We start from the raw sequence: 19,841 nt of genomic DNA, 5'->3' as shown, positions 1-19,841 counted from the left end.
TTTAGGGCAGAAGAGAAAGAAAATAATCTGAGCCACACAGGGAAGAACTGAAGGCCATGTGAAGACACAGGCAAAGGCAAGAATGGTGTGACCACAAGGAATACTGACAGTCATCAGTGACAGCAATATATACAATGCATCTTCCTTTAGATTTGTTGGAGGAAGCCAAGATATGTCTGTACCTTGACTTTAGACTACAGCTTGATTTTAGACTTCTGGCCTTCAAATGAGAGAGTTGATTTTCTGTTTCTTTCTCCAAGCCACTACATTTACAATTATTCATTGTCAGAACCTCAGAAAAGTAATATAATGTGTATGGTTTAATTCCAATAAAACTTCATTCACAAGAACAGGCGTTGGCCCATTGGTCATGGTTTTCTAACTCTTGAGTTTGGACAACAAGAAAACTAAGTAGGGTGGAAAGCTAAGTACAAATTATACTTATTTAGAGTCTCCTAAATATAGAGCTAATAAAGAGCTAATAAATGCACACACATACACACACACACACATACACACACACACATATGCATTTTGAAAATGTTTAAAGGCAAAATTCCAAGATAGAATAAAAAATGTTAGCTTATAGGTTCTTATTAGAAGGTATTGACTAAAGTCTACCTCACCTTGAGATAAGAAAAAAAGTATGTGCTCAATTTCAGCTTTCTTCCTACAGTGAATACTGCTTCCCTTCCTGGAATGATTCAGGAGATGTAGAAGACTCTAGGGTGGGAATTGTGGCTTAGTCTTCACTAGACTAAGCATGAAGTGTAATGATTATTCTTCATTGTCAACTTTATTGGTTTTTGAGCCATCAGGAGACACACCTACTGAAGTTGTTTCCAGAAAGGTGTTAACAGAGCAGGAAAGACACAACTTGAACATGGATGACACCGTCCCATGGGCTTGAGTACCAAGCTGAATAATAGTGACAGCAGATGCCATATTCTCAGCTACCTCAGGATCCTGCCACCATGCCGTTCCTGCCATGTTGGACAGTATCCTCATACTGCTAGCCAAAGTAAGCTTTTTCTTAAGTTGCTTTTGTCAGGTATTTGCTCACAGCAATGAGCATAGTAACTGATATCAGAACTTTACTTTTCATATGTCTCAGGAGACCTTCTAGGAGTTTCCAAAGGGGGAAAGGTGGTACTAGCCATTACAGGATGCTGACAAGAAGCAACTTAGGGGAGCAAAGGTTTGTTTTTAGCTCACAGTTCTAGGTTACAGTCCATCACAGACAGGAAGTAATCAAGGTGACAGGAATTTAAAACACCTAGTAACATCACATTCACAGTCAAGAGCAGAGAGCAATGAATGCATTACTAGTTCTCAGCATATTTATTCCACTCTTACACAATATAGTGCATAAATCCTGGGAATGGTGCCACCCACAGTGGACTAGGTCTTCCCATGTCAATTAACAAAATCAAGAAAATCCTTCTCAGATAAGCCCACAGGCCAGCTTAATCTAGACAGTTCCTCATAATTGGGTAGTTTGAATAGTAATGGCCCCTATAGGCTCATATATTTGAATGCTTGGTCATTGGGGAGTTTCACTACTTGACAGCCATTAGTAGATGTGGCCATGGAGTAGATATGGTTTATTGAAGGAAGTGTGTCACTGGGGTGGGCTTTGAGGTTTCAAATGCTCAAACCAGGTCTAGTGGCACTCTCTTCCTGCTGCCTATGGATCCAGATGTAGAACACTCAAGCCATTTCTCTAGCACTATGTCTGCCTGCATGCCACCATGCTTCCTACCCTGATGACAATGGACTAAACCTCTGACCTATAAGCCAGCCACAATTAAATGCTTTATTTTATGAGAGTTACTGAGGACCCTATGATGGATGCATGGATCACCCTGGGAAGGGGAAATAGATGAGATCTCCATAAGTAAACTGGAGGTGAGGGGGGCAATGGACAGTAGAGGATGGGGAATGAGAACATAATGGAGTGGGTTGGTTGAGCTGGGACAGGGATGGAGTGGGAGACCAATGAAAGAGATACCATGATAGAGGGAGTCATCATGTGGTTAGAGAGAAAACTGGTGCTAGGGAAGTTCCCAGAACTCCACAAGGATGTCCCCAGATTAGACTACTAGCAATAGTCGAGAGGGTGTCTATATTGGCCTACACTGGTAATCAGATTGGTGAATACCCTAAGTGTCACAATGGTGCCTTCATCCAATAACTGATCGAAGCAGAAACAGAGATCCACAGCCAAGCACCAGGTTGAGCTCCAGGAGTCCAGTAGAAGAGAGAGAAGAGTGATTACATGAGCAAGGGTGATCAAGATTATGATGGGGAAACTTACAGAGACAACTGAACCAAGCTTGTGGGAAATCATGAACTTTAGACCAACAGCTGTGGAGCCTGCATGGTACTGTACTAGGCCCTCTGCATATGGGAGGCAATTGTGCAGCTTGGTCTGTTTGAGGAGCCCCTGGTAGTGGGATCAGGATCTGTCCCTGTTGCATGAGCTGGCTTTCTGGAGCCCATTACCTATGGTGGGCCACCTTGCTCAGCCTTGATGCAGTGGGGAAGGGCTTGGTCCTTCCTCATCTGAATATTCCAGGCTTTTCTGACTCCCTATGGGAGCCTTTACCCTTTTGGAGAAGGGTATGGGGGATGAGTAGCCGGGAGAAGCTGGGGGAGGAGCACGAGGAGGGATGAGAGGGAGATCTGTGGTTGGTATGTAGAATGAATAATTGAATGAATAAGAAACAATTTTAAATTTAAAAAAAGATTTTCTGTGATTATGGTGCATTTTCACAGCAGTAGAACATTGACTAAGACACTCTTCTAACAGGCTATTCTAGATTATGTCAAGTTGACAACTTATTTTTATGTTCAAGGCCTTAACCACTAGGCAATCTTGATGCAGGCACAAATTGACAGCAAAAACTGACTATCACACTAAATCCCAGACTATCTCCTATTCCACCATTTTGTTCTTTTGGTGGCTTGTCCATGCCACTATCTGTTAGAGTGAGGAACACGTATAGAGAACGTATTTGTACCTTCACTCTTGTAAAGCTGAGCAACACCACTGAGAGGCTAAAGTTCTATTCCTTCTCCCAGCAATAATGCCTACAATGACTAAGCCATTTTGCTTCCCAGTTTTAAATGAACATCACATCATGTGTCACTAGAAATTGCATGGCACTAAGACTACTGTAACAATTTTTGGAGTGCTTGGTTTCCTTTTGTCCCTGTACCTGTAAGATTTCAACAGCTCATGGGAAAAAAAGGATTTATTTTCTGGGTAAACTTTATGATTTGAAAATAAAAGCCCAGACACTAGTTTTCCAATGTGAAAGGATTGCATTAAATTGCCCAACTGTTCTTTGGAATCTCAAAGGTCATTGTTGAATGGCTGTAAATCTCCCTCAATGAAAAACATGGTTGTAAAAATGTTCACCAGAAGACTCTCTGTATGTACTTACCACTTCCTTTTCATTCTGTCCTTTTTTAAATAAGTTTTTTGTTTGTTTGTTATGTGGCCCTGGGGATGGAACCCAGAGCCTTGTGCATGCCAGGTAATTGCTTAACCACTAAGCTACACCCTTGGGCCTTTCTCATCATTTTTAGTCATTTACATCTTTCAGGACCTCCTGCTGCCTCTTTGTATATTCCTCTCCCCTCTGTATTTCTTTGACTTTCATTATTATTTTTGTATCATTTTTCCCCACCACCAACTATTATTGGAATCACCGAAAATCATTTTAAGCATTATACACAGATTTTTTTCTAATTCTTATTTCCCAAGCTACATTTTTAGTAGAAGTATATGGATGAGGAAATTCAAACTTCGAGAAATTTGAAAATCCATTAACACTTAAAGTGGCCTGGAAAATCAAAGCTGCCTTCTCAGCATCTTTTTTCCTTCTCTTTCTTTCTTTTGGTATGAGTACCCCTTATCCATGGCTAAAACTCCCGTGTTTCCCAAATATCATAATAAAAATTACATGAGTCTATATGTATGTATGTATATATATATGTATTACAATGAAGATTTATGTTTTGGACTCAGTTTGAAAATGAAAGGATGTTTCCTTTTTTCCTTTAGAAATAGTTACAATGAATTTTTTCTCAATAATTCTTAATTACATACATGCACATGCACGTGCACGTGCACGTGCGTGCATGCGTGTGTGTGTGTGTGTGTGTGTGTGTGTGTGTGTGTGTGTGTGTGTATGCCATTGAAAGCATGTAGAGGTCTGAGGACAATTTGCAAAATCAGTTCTTTCCCTCCACCATGTGGGTCCTGGAGCGCAAATGCAGAATTTGAGGTTTGGCAATAACTGCCATTACCCCCTCAGCTATCTCACCAGCCTTAGGATTCTTTATTATTATTATTATTATTATTATTATTGCTATTGTTGTTATTTTCAGACAGAGTCTTGTTATGTAGCTCTAGCTGGCCTGGAGTTTTCTATGTAGCTCACTCAGGCTGGCCTCAGATTCATGGTGCTCCTTAGTGATTTATCACTGAGTAAATCCTGTGTACTTGGATTACAGGTATGTTACTATGTGTATTTTTCTAAAAACAGAAGTCCTATTTGTGGGACCCTCGATTCTAATTTTGTCATCGTTCAGTAGTTCTGACTTGTATGGTGGCATCTATTAGCCGTATTTATTGGGCATCTACTGCAGAGAGAAGAAAATAATTATAACTACATGCACTCACTGGAATAGTCAATTTAAGACCTATGGCCCTCCTTGCCCTCTGGGAGAATTTGTCCTATCAAGTAGCTGGAATGAACTCCGTGATACTTTTGCCTTTTCAATGTAGAAGAAATTCCTTCTAGAACTTCCAAGTCCAAACCATGTTTGGTGGCTCACACTGAGAATCCTAGCACTCTGGAGGCAGAGCTAGGAATGCCATGACTTCAGATTAGCCTGGGACATGGTGAGCTCCAGCCTAGCTTGGGCTATACACTTTGTCACTAAATAAATGCATACATACATAAGTAAATTAGTGTAAATTAGTGAATTCATAAGATGTCAAAGCTCTAGTCTAGGAGTTTAAAGAAAAGAGAAACTCTACAGCAGGGGACTTAGTTCTCAGGGTCCTGGACAAGTAACAGTGAGGAAGTAAAGATTTAGTCACAGGACCGTGACAGTAGCTTAGTGTCAGAGTGTCTGTCTAGTATATAGAACTAGGTGAGGACTTGGGTTCCATCTCATAAGCACCAAGAAAAATAAAGAAAAAAAAAGAATAGGAAAAGGACTGTCAAGAATTCACAGCAATAAAACCACTGCCTTTGGAGTGGGTACCTGTCATTTCCAAGTTACAGTCTATGTGCGGTGGGTAAATCGGCATGTTTATTTTTAATAGTTAATCAATGCTATCAGTACTTAACAGCTCTTAACGGCTTTGTTTTATATTTGGATATTATATTTTTTTATAGGTACAGCTCTACACAATTTCTGTGTGTGTGTGTGTGTGTGTGTGTGTGTGCATATATGGAGGCATGCATATAGCATGGTATGCATGTGGAGGTCAGAGAACAACTGTAGGTGTGGTTCCTATCTTCTGCTGTGTTTACAGCAGGCTCTCTTTCTTGTTTGCTGCTGAGCTGTATACTTCAGGTTGGCTGGCCCTCAAGCTCTCAGGGATTGTTTTGTTGCTGCCTCCTATTTTGTTGTAGGAACACTGGGAATACAGATACATATTATGTGTCTAGCTTTATGTGAGTTCTGAGCATTGGAACTCAGGTCTTCATGCTTGTTTGGAATGTGCTTCTCATCTCCCCAGCCCATGGAATCAGCATTCTTAACTATAAGACTTTACTATTGAATTCTGTTACTGATTACTATTGTTGGGTAAGTTCTCAAAAGGTGGGTATGAGAGTCCGTCAGCACTTCATGAATTCAGAAAGAAAATACCTGTGTCCTGTGTGCCTGCATTTTTCTTGTTGGCCATGTTAAATATTGACCTCCTGGAGTCCACAAGCAGCCGGTAGTATCCAGCTGTCAGACAGGCCAGGTTCATGGCGTCTGATGACTCCATAAGGAGTGTGATGGGCTGAACAACAAAGAAACACACAAGGAAGAATTTTTAATTAGTCTTCCTGCCTGAAGTATTTATACATGCTTATGAACTGTAAGCAAAGGAAGTTACTGAGCGAACATTCCGTTGAAGCAATGTAATGAGGGGAGAAACTCAAAGGCAATACAAGGTGCCTTACTGAGAAAACATTCAGGAGACACAATTGTCAATGCCTGCTTCCTTCACAGTGGAGTTGTCATAACTGGCAGAAGAGCTCTGAGAGAAGCAGAAGACCTAGCCTGAGCTGCACTGCCACATAGGGAGGAGTGAGAGGAGTGGATTAAGGGTATTAGAAACACTGGGAAAGGGTTTCTGCGGAGCAAATGAGAACGCACCCATTCTTTGCAGCAGGAAAGGTAACCATAACAGAAACAACATTGAGTTCACATTGAGTTCACATGTGCTCTCTGTGCTTATGGGAATTCATGGACTGAATTTAAAATTCTCTTCCAACTCATTCTGGAAAGAAATGAGTACCAAGCCTCATGAAACATTGATTTTCTTTTACAATAGCTAAATGTCTAAAGAGTAATAGTTAAGGCTAAGTTATCTCAGTTACCAAGAATCAAACCCATTACATGAAAACCTCAGAAATATTAAATTTGAGATTTATGAGATTGAAGAGATGGCTCTGCTTGAGAGCTTGTACTGCTCTTCCGTGGGCATCTGAGTTTGGTTTCCTACACTTCCACCTGGTGGCTCACAACTGCCTGGAACTCCAGATCCAGGAGAGCCAATACCTTCTTCTGGCCTACAAAAGTGCGTGCCTACGTGCGCACACTTTAAAAATCTTATTTAAAATGTGGATTAGTGGTGAAAAAGTGTTAAAGAGAAATAAAATTCAAGTCACAATTTTCACTATAACTGTGTAGAAAGTGTCAAAGAGGCCTAAGAAAAGGATGTTTCTAAAAGAAGTTGTAAATTTACACAAACATAAACTAGAGCTGAGAGCTGGGAAGAGCCTGCTAAAACTGGAAACAATGAGCTCATATGAGGCCACATATCATAGGTGTGGAAGGAAATGCTCATAGGACAACCTTTCTCATTGACTTGCAAGGATGTGTTCTTGTTGAAAGAAAGAGCAAAGGAGGCAGAAATATGGGACTAGAAAAAAAAATCAGGCAACAAAAAGGCCAAGACAGCCTTCTCACTCTTAGGAGTAGGACACTGGCCAGGTTCCATGGCTTTGGTTATTGTAACAACATTTCCCATCCAAAATCCATGAACTGTCCTTTCCACATAACTGAAGTTTCTGCTTAGTCTCTAAGCTACCCATTATCTGTCAGTCCAGAGAGGAGAGCATTAGCAGGGTCTCCTCACTCATTTCTGTTTCCTATTACTAGTGACAATATCTAGTTCTCATCCATTATGGCTTTTCCCTACAATGTGACTATTTCTCTCAGCATCTTGGGCCATGAACTAGGATAGGCACTCTAAGAATCTTGCCATACTTGTGTTTGGCTAGGAAGTCAATTGGAGCCATCTAGAATTAAGGACATGACATCCCATGTGCATAGGTGACACGTGAACCTCCATTCTCTCTGTCATGGTAATCTCTTCCTGCTGTAGAGCATGCTAGTACATTCTGATTTGCTCTGCAGAAACTCATTACAATCACCCCAGTCCTTTGATCCATTTCTCCAACTCTGCCATAGTGGGGGTGACTTTAGGGTTGGGTATCTCAACTTAACCAAAGAGAATGAGAATTCTAATTAAGCTAGGGGAACTCTCACTGACTCCCTATGTGAGTCTGAGAAGAAGGGTCTGAGAGATGATGACTTGCTTTTTTGTGCATAGATGGAGAAACTGTGCCCTAAGAAATATAGCAATCTATCCCCAAATCACACAGCAACTTAATGAGTACTAGAATACCTGGAATGGAATTGTATTTTTTCACAATATATTATCTTTGAGGCCCTGCATATATCAGTTTTTTTTCCTGTATGCTGACTGCCATCAATGTTATCAGAATTGAGCTGTTCAAGCCAGGACCATGGGTCAACATTTGAAAGGCTCACCTTCACATCTAGCACATGCAACTCCACCCTCACCAAATTCTCCTCTTCAGTAAACATTTCAATCCTGTTGACATGGCTGAAGTCAGCTAAAAGAGCCACCAGATTGGTTTTGGTGTTTATGACGTGGCTTATGCCATACCGGGGACCAACCAGAAGAGTCACTTCTGAGCGCTTTTCTGCCTGCTGAGGAAAAGAGAATGACAGAATATTTCAAAGCCTGGACTTCTGAAGCACTATGTAAATCTCAATCTGAGAGTCTGTTTTCATAAGATCACATTGTTATCTTTAGAAAGCTTTTCTGGGTCACACTGTACTAAATCATCCAATTAGAAGGACTCATATATGAGTATGAGATGTATCAGTATGGAGATGCTGATGAATTATGAATAACATAGAAAGTAAATGTTATCACGATACAATATATTTATAAACATCAGAAGCATTTAGAAGTGAAACTTGCAAATTCTTTCCCCTTCTGGCTCAGTGATTGAAAAGTCATCATTGTTGAGAGTCCTTTGATTTCCTTGTTTCTTTGCATTTCTTTTTACAGGGACTGCTCCAGCAACACTATGTGGTTTGAACGTTTCTCAAGCTGTCTTCAGACTATCTTCAGACTTCAATCCTAACCAGGAAAGATTGCCAGCCTCTTTGTTTTTGTTACCAGGAACAACTCCTTGAAGACTGCCCATGCCACGATATGTGTGGGCCTCTGTGGCTCCAGAAAGAAAGAAAGGAAATGCAATTACCACTAATGTTGCCTTGAACACACGGCCTCCATATAGTCGCAGGTCACTGAGGAACTTGAGATAGTGGACCTTGGCTTGCAATGCAGACAGCTAAGGAGAAAAAAGAAAACTCAAATGTGGAAATAAAGGCACAAGAGAAGGATGCTTTTTTTTGAGACATGGTTTCATGTATCCTAGGCTACCCTCAAGCTCACTATTTAGCTGAGGATAACCTTGAACTTCTGATCCTCTTGCCTTCAACTCTAGAGTGTTGGAATTACTGGTGTGTACCACCATGCTCATTTTATACAGTGCTTTGGCAGAGTCCAGGGCTCTGGATTGTCTATCAACTGAGTTTCACGTCCAGTCCCAAAGGATGCTTTTATTGGGGAGATGGGATGTGAGAAATACTCTTCAGTATGAAGGGTAGCAAATTGCTATAGCCTGGATTTTCTGGTATCAAACTGCAATTTGACATCAAGATTCAAGCTTGACTGTGTCTGGAGAAGTGTCTGTGTGTGTGTGTGTGTGTGTGTGTGTGTGTGTGTGTGTGTGTGTGTGTGTGTGTGTGTGTTGGGGTAGGTGCATGGGTTAGGCCATTTAACAAGTGAGAACAAAGTAAGACATGACTACCCACTGGGAGGTTACAATAGGCAAGGGACTTTTCAACAGTGATTAGGGGCAAAGGAATGTGGCATGTGGCCTGTAAATTCACCAATAACACAGGAAACTCACCTGCACATAGAATTTGTGGTGGGTTCTGAAATCTATGCACAGTCTTTAACAGGCTTGCTCAACCTCCCCTCTCAAGTTTCTTCCACTCTTTTCAAGTTTTAAGGGAGAATGAACTTTCTGAACTCCAACCACTGGAAAACTGTCTGGGGTTGCTATGTAAACCCTTGTTTTGTTAATTCAACTCTGAAAATCTGTTGAGAATTTTCTGAGTTGAATTACAAATATCCGGGTAGAACCAATTTTTATAGAGACTTCAAAATTGTAGGCTTTTACATCATTTTAAAAAAGAGGAATTTGACTAGGAATTTGTCCTTGTTTCATATTGAATGCAAAAGGAATGTTTGTCAGGGTGAAATTTTCAACAAGGTGCAGATGATCACCATTAAGTAGCAAAGATTGTAAAATTCTGTTTCAGCCATGCATGACTTTCCAACCCTTGTTAACTATAATGACAGGTATTGCCCTTTGTGTAGTTGGGATTTTGCACTGTTCACTCACTCTAAATCTCACCAAAAACCTGAAACAATTTCTGCAAACCACTCACTCATGGCTAGAAATGCTACTTTTTATAGGAAATACACACCAACACACACACACACACATAATTGGTACATGATAAATGATAGAATAAACTAAAATTGGTGATTGCCAAATTATTACAAGACCAGTAGACCAGGCTTGAAAAATAAACCAAATCAAATTAGTTTTCAAAACAGAAATCAATTTTGGGCAAATAAGAACAAAAACTGTAAAACTGAAGTGTGTGTGTGTGTGTGTGTGTGTGTGTGTGTGTGTGTGTGTGTGCATGAAAGACAGAGGACAACATCAGGTGTGATTTCTCAGAAGCCAGTCACCTTGTTTTATTGGAGATGGTATCTCATAGGCCTGAAGTAGGCTAGACTGGCTGGCCAGTGAGTTCCAGTGAGCCCAAGTGAGCCTCTGTCTATCTTCCCAGTACTGGGATTATAAATGTTAGTCACCACATGGGTTCTGGGATTGAATTCCGGTCTTCCTGCTTGTGTAGCAAGGGCTTTACCAACTGAGCAATCTCCCAGCCCTGGGAATCATAAAACTCTTGACCCGCGGTATCTTGCTATTTTTCTGAAGCTAAGTACTCACAGTGAGGTGATAGGAGACATTTTCCTTTGAAATTGGGAAGGAGAATGTGGCTGAGAGTGTATTGAACTTGATTATATGTTTAAAAAAAGCTTATGGGGTGAAGCTTTATAAAAATGACAGACAATAAGATACTAAGACCAAAGAACTACCCACATGGATGGTGAGTTGTACTGGGGTCAGGCAAGTCTCAATAGCCCATATCAGCTGCAATATGTATGCAGGCTGTTTGCTATTTTATAGGCTCAGAGATTTAAGGCTCCTTGTCCTTCTACTTACTGGAATCTTTGCTCTCTCATTACTTCTAAACCATAACTTTCTTTTTCTGACCAGCAGTATACTTTTAAATGGTCTTTGTGTGTCTCCTTAATGAAAACAGAAATGAATACAAGGATTTTAACACCAATGATTAGTAACAGAAATAACTTTGCTTTGTCTTTCCATTGTAGAATTTAATCCAATGATTGTCATTGGGAATGTTGGTGGTAGTGATTTTGGGCGTTAGGGCATATTTGGTAATATCTGGACACATTATTGTTTGTAATAATTAAGGGAGGGGTGACACTGGTCAATAAGTAGTTTCCAATTTGTGAGAAAGAAATAGATTTCTGGAAGGATCAGATGTTCTTGTTCCTTTTAGACATATCTGAATAGTGTATGAAGTTATTCTTGAAATATGATGTGCCAAGTGTGTTCTTCACAGGCTAGTTTTAAATGATTTCTTGAATGCATGCAAGCCTCTCTGCTTAAAATCTAGATTCTATTAGGATGTAACTGTGATACCTTTTTACCCGGTGGTACCAAGTTTTGATTTGCTTTGACAAGGTGAGAAAGTGCTTTTTTGATGTTCTTCTCTTTCATGCTCTGTAGCACAGCAGATGGAAGAAATGTCTCCAGTCCCCATTCTTTCCTGCAACAGAAAGTGCATCATTCATTCCTCATTCTTCTGATGATGACTTATATAAGACCAAATGACACTCTGCTGTTTGTTAGAACAAATGGACTCTTGGTAAGACAGGGAAGCAACCTTTAGTTTACATGTAAAAAACACATTATTGGATCATTGATACACATGTTCACATTTAAAAAGAAATGTACATATTCCTCACTCTGTAGAAAGATCACTAACAGTCAGGCAGTGGTGGTGCATGCCTTTATTCCCAGCACTTGGAAGGCAGAGCCAGGCTTATCTCTGTGAGTTTGAGGCTAACCTGGTCTACAGAGCGAAATGCAGGACAGGCACCAAAACTACACAGAGAAACCCTGCTGGAAAAAAAGACCACTAACAATGGACATTAAAGAATCATTTTGCTCAACCAATTTCTGAGCCTCTTAAATACATCCTATATTCAGATATTTCCAATATGCTTTCTTTGCTGCCCTCAGCTTGACCTTACTGTCTTCACTGGTTGTGCTTGCCTTAGGGATATTTGTGTCTTTATTTTAAAACACACACACACACACACACACACACACACACACACACACACACACACACACACATATATATATATAACACATACACATATGGGGGGCAGTGCTAGGGCTCAGAGACCTATGGTAGAATAAAACATGGCTGACGAAAAAAAATTAAAACAACAACAACAAAAAAAAAATCCAAAATTCAATGAAATGTTTCCTAACAATATTCTGTTATACTCATAGATTGGTGCCTAATCCAGTCATCATTAGAGTAACTTTCTCTGGAAGCTGATGGGAGTAGATGAGGAGACCCATGTTCAAACATTGGTCAGAACTCAGGGAACCCCATGTAAGAGGTCAAGGAAGGATTATAGGAGCCTGAGGGGATGGAAGACACCAGGAGCACACAATCCACAGAATGTACTAAGCAGGGCTCATAGGCGCTCACAGAGACTGAAGAGACAATCACGGAGCCTGCATGAGTCTGACTTAGGTCCGCTGTGTATATGTTATAGCTTGGTGTTCTTATGGAATTTCTAACAGTGGGAGTGGAGACTGTCTCCGACTCTTTTGCCTGCTTTTGGGGCCCTCTTCCCCCTACTGGGTTGCTTTGTCCAGCCTTGATATGAGGGTTTGTGCCTAGTCTTATTTCACCTTCTTATGCCATGTTCAGTTGATATCTCTGGGAGGGCTGCTCATTTTTGAAAGGCAACAGAGAAGCAGTGGATCTGGGGGAGAAGGGAGGTGGGGAGGTACTTGGAGGACTGGGGGAAGGGGAGGCTGTAGTTAGGATATACTGTATGAGATAAGAATAAAGAGAAAATTCAAAATAAAAAGATAAAATACATACACATATAAAACACACACACACACACACACACACACACACACACACACGCACGGTGGTGTGTGTGTGTGTGCAGCACTAAGGCAGGAACTGAAGGCTTTATTCATGCTAGTAAAGTGCCCCTGCTCTATATTATTATCTTACATGGGCGTTTTTCATATCATTGTGCCTTTAAAAATACTTTCTTAGAGAGTTTTCTACAACATATTTTGATCACAGTGATCCCCACTCTCCCATCTTTCCAGGTTTACCTCCTTCTCTGTCCACCTAACCTCCACTTAACCCATGAATACTGACTTGCACTGTCCAGACTTTCTTGGATGTGTGTTTTTCCATTACCATATCCTTATGTCTCATCTTTACACTCAGATCACAAATTCCTTGATGGTTGGGATTATATTTAACACAAATTAGTGCTTTCTACTATCTGATGCAAAAACTATATACAATGCTCAATCAATATTTGATAGAAGATCTGATGGCTATCCACACTTCCTAGTGAAGCTAGTTATCTTTGCAAGGTTCTGGTCTACATCATGTTCTACTTGGGAAGAAGTGGCTAGACAGGAGCAGAAAAATGTGCTAGTTTTCTGAAGGGAGGGTCTCTCACTTGCTTAAGACTCACTGATTAAGCTAGGCTTGCTGTTCAGTGAGTCCCAGGAACCCACCTGTCTCTGCCTCACCAGCACTAGGAATCCATGCCCATGCTACATGGATCACCAGCTTTTTAAGCATGAGTTCTAGGGGTCAAATTCTGGTCCTTGTGCTTATACAGCAAGCACTTTAGTGACTGAGCTGTGTCCCCAGCCCCCCAAATGCATTTTAGTTGTCTGAATATGTTCTTGAGTTGTGTAGGCACCTTTTCAAATGGCAGCCAGTTTTATCTGTACCCAAGAACTTTAGATAGTAGAAGGAATATGTGAATGTGTCCAGCTGATATTGAGACCTGTTTTTGAACAGACAGTTTCTCAGACTACAGTCATTATGTGTATGCCATGGGTGAAAAGGGATGGACAACTCGGAGAGTGAACCATATGGGAGGGTTTTTCATCGTTTAGGTGGCAATAGGTACATTTGTAATTGACCAGACAGTGGCAGCAAATTGGAGCTCTAGTCTTCCCCAAGCCAGGCTCAAAAGCCTGTTGAGAAAAACCCGCAGGTTAGGTAGTGTAGCATCATGGTACTTTACAGGTAGCCCCTGGAAAAGTGCCTTTGGAAAATGGGATTGTATTCATTTGTCTGTGTTTTGAGCGTGGATGGGGAGAAATTCAAGGCTTTTAGTATGGTGTTGAGATATGGATTCAGTCTGGCCATAAGAACTGACACACGATTCACCTTTTTGTTAGCATAAAGAGCTGCTGGGATGAAGTAAGTGGTATTTGCTTTAGGCTAGAGAATCTCTTGCTGAGAGACTGAGCCTTCTCTCTTAAAGGATGACCCTTAAATAGATGCATCAGCTGGAGGCAATACAAACCATCTATTTTCGAAGAAAATAGGGTCTTTCTTGGCCAAAGAGGGATGCTGGTAGTAAAAGGGCATCCTCAGCAAGAGAAGGTATCCAAAGTTTACAAACAAGATAAGCTTCACAGAGTCAACTTTGCTGTGTGACATCTTTGCCAGCCACTTCATGCTTCCTGATTGTGGCATTCTTTTCTTCAAGATTTCTTTTTATTTTGATGTGTATGAGTGTTTTGCCTCCATGCTTGTATGTGCACTAAATACATGCTTGGTGCCCACAAAATGCCAGAAGAGGGTGCCAGTTTGCACTGGGAGTGGAGTTACAGATGGTTGTAAATCACCATATGGGTGCTAGGAACCAAACTCAGATCCTGTGTGAGAGCAGCAAGTGCTCTTAACTACCTAGTCATTTCTCCAGCTCATTCTTTTTTTTTTCTTTTTGACAAGGTCTTATGTAATGTAGGCTGGCTTCAAACTGGTGATTCCCCTAACTCAGACTCCCTCAATGCTAGGATTATAGGTGTGAGCCACCAGGCCCAGCTCATCTCCTGTTGTGAACACTCTTCAGAAAAGGTCTCTCTGTAACAGTGGTTTTCACCCTTCCTAATGTTGCGACCCTTTCATACAGTTCGTCATGTTGTGCTGACCCCCAACCATAACATTATTTTGTTGTTACTTCATAACAGTAATTTTGAACTATTATGAATTGTAATGTAAATATCTGTGTTTTCTGATGGTCTAAGGAAACCCCTGTGAAAGGGTCTTTCAACCTCCAAAAGGGGCTCGACCAACAGGTTGAGAACCACTGCTCTATAACCACCCTGGCAAGAGAGGAAGGATTCTAAAAAGACATTTGTGCCCATCCTTTGTTCTACCAGACTATTAAGACAAAAGAACCCCTAGGAAATGGAATTCTTCTAAGAATATCACACTGGAAGAAGGCAATAGCTGAAGCCTCATCCATGCAACGGAGGAACTTGCCTCCTAGGAAGAAAGTTCACCCAGTCCCCACAATTTATCTGAACACCATGCCACAGACAGCTGACAATGATGAAGAAATGGTGAGCCAGACCACACCTTTACTAAGACTGCCGAGTTACATAGAAGACTTGCCTTCTCTTAAAACTTACTTAAATCTAAACCTCATGTCAGGACCCTGAATACAGACAGACTCGGGTCTTTTTTTGTTCCTCTTTTCAGTTCTACCACGTGAAACTAATCTTCTTTCTTCTTTTTTCCTATTACTTGTCTCTTTAATTGGTGTATTTTAGAGGCGTGACCAAGCCTAACTAGGCTCCAACAACAATTGAGTCTATCACACAAACTAAGGCACAAGAGCAGTCCCATTGCTTGGGATTTAACCCTGTCCCAGCCCCACCCCTGTCCTGTGATTGAGAAAGTAACAAGCTACTTAATCATTTTATACCTAGTTTACTCATTTATCTTTGAAGCAAGTCCTATGTGCCAAATGTGCCGATACTATTTTTTTTCCTCATTCTGAGATGGGATCTCAGGAAGTTGCGTAGCTTCGCCTTGCACTTAGTCTGTAGCACTAGAACTTGGGATTCTCCTGCCTCCGCTTCATGAGTAGTTAAAATTTCAGGCCTGCACCACCAGGCTCTGCTCTTTGTTCATCTTGGTGTTTTGGGGGACAAAATCTTGTTATGTGGGTCCACTTGGTCTTGTACCCATACTTCTGCCTCAGTATGCTCTATCACTAAAGTTGATGGGATGACAGAAGTGAGCCATCATTCTGGGGCTTACTCTCATTAAAAAAAATACTTTCACCTTGCCTGCAATTTTCTAAAGGTGGATAAAGTGAAAAATGGATCTTTTCTAGTATAAAAGACAAAATATTTGTATTTTTGCCACTAGTTTACAAATAGTCGACGACAAGCAAGATGAACTCCGCAAATAGATAGAAAAAAGTAAAGAAAAACCCACCGCATCTCACTGCATTAAGTGTGAACACTTACTCAATGTATTTGAGGGAGATTTTCTGCGTCTGTTTGGTGGTGACAGTGGCGATGTACATTTGTAACGCGGCCAGCCGCAAGGCAATGTCGTATTTCAGCTCTGGTCCAAATCGCTCCTGAACAACGTCGTTACAACTCTGTGAAGAGACCAGCAGAGGGCGCAGTTCATCAGAGCATGGGCTGCCTCGTGCTCCCCTTTAGAAGAGCAGGTGACATGCATTCCCCCAGTGTTTCAACCTTCACTTCTAAGGCACTGAGGCTAAATGTGGAAACATCTCCACCGAGCTGCTTGGAGCCGAGTCAGTATTTAATTGCACAAACACAGACCACACAAAACATTTAACAGCCATCGACAAGCTGTTATTTAAATATTTAGCTTTTTGTAAAAAATAATTAGGAATTTAGGGATGGAATTGCCAAACACAGGTGCTGCAGCTGAAGACAGAAGCATGGTGGAGGAATGCAGTTTTTGCTGCTGGACTTGGAATCCTGGCTTCCAAACTTCATCCATTTCACATAAGGTGTGGCCTTGGGCAAGTTCCTACCTTGATGGTGACTCACTTTTCCTTTCTCTAAAATGGAGTGATAGTGTTCTCTAACAGCAGGGTGTTGTGAGGACTAAAATAGTTGAGCTGTACTTGGAAGCTGTAAGCACACTTTAAAACATTTATTTATGTTATTCTTATTCTTACTTTGTGTGCTACTGGGGGTTTGCCAGTATCAAAGTCCTGGCTTTGCCAACAAAAGCTATCACATTTGAAACCTTACCATTTATTTGAACTCTTGCCCTTGGTTTATTCATCTGTGAGTGGGGCTCATAGGAACTACTTCACTAGAGCTGCTTGAGGATTATAAGAGGTGTGCTTTATCACAGGGCATTGGTGTATGCTGCAAGGGTAGTTATTAAAACCTTCCATTCATTTCAATGTCTACAGCCCTCCCATTTCAAATGTGTGATTAGGTGGGAGTTATTCCACATCTCTTGGAATCAGTTTGTTTAGTTCACAGAGTTTGTGGCTAGGGTCAAAATGTAGGCCATGTATGGTGCTACACCCTATAGTTTCAGCTACTGGTGAAGCTGGGATGGGTGGATGTTTCAGTAGCTTTTCTATTGCTGTTCTAAGTATCATGAACAAGGCAACTTATAGAAGGGAGAGTTTATTGGGGGCTTACAGTTCAGAGGGTGAGTGCATGACCATCATCGCCTGGAACATGTCAGCAGGCAGGCAGGCATGGTGCTGGAGCAGTAGCTGAGCACACTTATTCAAAAGGAGGGCTTTTGAAACCTGAAAGCCCACCTCCAATGTCACACCTCCTCCAACACGGCCACACCTCCTAGTCCTCCCAAACAGGTCCACCAGCTGGGGACTGTTGCAGGAATCTTAAAGGGGCTTATTAATAAAAACAAACCTGGAACCAGTTGTTGGGGTGAATGCTGGAAGATCAGAGAAACAGAACAAGCCACAGCCACCTCACCTTGCCAATTCCTCAGCTGATCCTATTTTCTCAGATTGGAAGCCTCTGAGTCCTCATCCAAATGGATCTCAGTTGAACTGCTTCTCGAAAGCCTGAATGGTTAACCAGCCTAGTACCTGGTTTTCACTCCTTATACATCTTTCTGCTTTTCTGCCATCACTCCCTGGGATTAAAGGCTCTCTTTCTGGGACTAAAGGCGTGTGTCACCATGCCTGGCTGTTTCCAATGTGGCTTTCAACTCACAGAGATCCAGAGGGATTTCTGCCTCTGGAGTGCTAGGATTAAAGGCATGAGTGCCACCATTTTCTAGCCTTTGTATCTAGTGGCTGTTCTGTCTCTGACCCCAGACAAGTTTATTAGGGTGTACAATATTTTGGGGAACACAATACCACCACAGGGAACCAAGCATTTAAATACATGAGCCTATGTGAGCCATTTTCATTCAGATCATCACAGTGAACTACAAATTCAAGGCTAGCCTGAGCAAAATCACCAGACTGCATCTCAGTCAATGAAACTGGCTGAGCACGTGTTTATAAAATGCTAAGGTCCCATGTGACAAGAGAGACTAGACTTGAGTAGTGTATTCCTTTCTCTTGTTAGGAGCAAAGGGGGGAAGTGGACAGAACATGCAGACTATGTAAGCAGATTTTATATGTGTGCTAACTGAGTTTTATTTTGAAAACTGGGTTCTAGTTAGAGAAAAACATACCCCCTTTCCTGCATCCTTATTGCATTTTTTGCCTTGTCTTAAGTAGACATCAAAAGGAAACACATGCTGCAATTATTTTTACTGAATTTATGAAGTTAAGACCATGTATGTAATATTTAAACACTACATACTTAGCATATCTTATGCTTTGTCTCTACATGCAATGGATGCATATTTCTCAGTCCACTGTTTCATTGCTAAGTGAGTCCAATTGTCCTCCCAATCCATCCCTAATAAGGTCTTTCACTTTTGTTTCCCTGAAAAATCTTAAAGCTTCCTGGAACACACAGCAGCTCGTATTTGAAGTGTGTCTGTCAAGAAACAAGACCTAGCATGGTTGGGACATACCCTCAAAAACAATTTCAAGCTGCCACTTTGTTTTGTTTATTTTGGTTTTCACAATCGTGCCTAAGTGCTTGAAGCAGTCAATCTTGGCTCCAATGTGTTAACAGCCTAGATAAGGTTGTTTTATACAGTCCTGTAAGAGAACTGGAAGCCCAGAATGTGGTGTGTGTTTGTGTATGCTCACATGCTTAGATGCACATGTATGTACGAGTGCACAGGCATATGTGTGCCCATATGTATTAGGTCAAAGGACAATTTTGGATGCTCTACCTCAAGAGCCATCCACCTTTTTATTATTGTATTTTATATTTAGACAGGATTTACCAAGGCTAGGTAAATTCCTAGGCTAGGCTAGCTGGCTGGCAATCATCCAGGATCTGCCTGTCTTTACTTCCCTGATGCTGAGATTGCAAGTGTGTGCAGCCATGTCTTACTTTTTGCTTAATGTGGGCTCTGGTGACCAAACTCATGTCTTTGTGTTCTTTATGGACTGAGCTTTTGCCCTAGCCCTAGATCCAAAACAGAATTGGTGTGTGTGTGTGTGTGTGTGTGTGTGTGTGTGTGCAGAACTTAGATATAAAAGTCCAGGTTTGATGGTAGGCTCTGTCAACTATTACTACATTTGCTTTAGCCATGACATGTTAGTTTTCTTATCTAAAAATGGGTGAACCTGAAAAACAGCTAACTTGAGAGCTAAGTAAATTGCAATGTTCCTGTGATAGCTCTAAGGTGGTTAATTCATAAATGGAATGTGTTATATAAACACAAGCCATTATTGTTACTTTTTCTAAGAACTCTGGCCCGAACCATTTTTTTTTTTTTTTTTTTTTTTTTTTTTTTTTTTTTTTGCATTCCTGTTGTACCTTGCTGTGGAGGTTTGAATAAGAATGGCCCCTATCGGCTCATATATTCGAATGTTTGATCTCCAGTCAGTAGAACTATTTAGGGAGGAT

At 41.1% G+C, this 19,841-nt stretch overlaps 1 protein-coding gene across 9 annotated transcripts in view; it reads right to left on the bottom strand.

The window, feature by feature from the left end:
- Frmpd4 (FERM and PDZ domain containing 4) overlaps positions 1 to 19,841 on the bottom strand; it is a 937,357-nt gene that overhangs the window by 9,418 nt on the left and 908,098 nt on the right. For all 9 annotated transcript variants that reach the window (XM_037199121.1, XM_037199124.1, XM_037199122.1 and 6 more), the window contains 5 exons: positions 16,356 to 16,492; positions 11,436 to 11,562; positions 8,823 to 8,912; positions 8,077 to 8,259; positions 5,896 to 6,034 (listed from right to left, as the gene is read on the bottom strand). In XM_037199121.1, coding sequence (XP_037055016.1) covers positions 5,896 to 6,034; positions 8,077 to 8,259; positions 8,823 to 8,912; positions 11,436 to 11,562; positions 16,356 to 16,492 — 676 coding nt within the window. The remainder of the gene's footprint in view (positions 1 to 5,895; positions 6,035 to 8,076; positions 8,260 to 8,822; positions 8,913 to 11,435; positions 11,563 to 16,355; positions 16,493 to 19,841) is intronic.

This window comes from Peromyscus leucopus, chromosome X (assembly GCF_004664715.2).
Source record: "Peromyscus leucopus breed LL Stock chromosome X, UCI_PerLeu_2.1, whole genome shotgun sequence".
In the NCBI taxonomy this organism is placed as follows: Eukaryota; Metazoa; Chordata; class Mammalia; order Rodentia; family Cricetidae; genus Peromyscus; species Peromyscus leucopus.
Note: the sequence above shows the minus strand (reverse complement) of the source record. Positions and strands in the feature narration are given on the sequence as shown.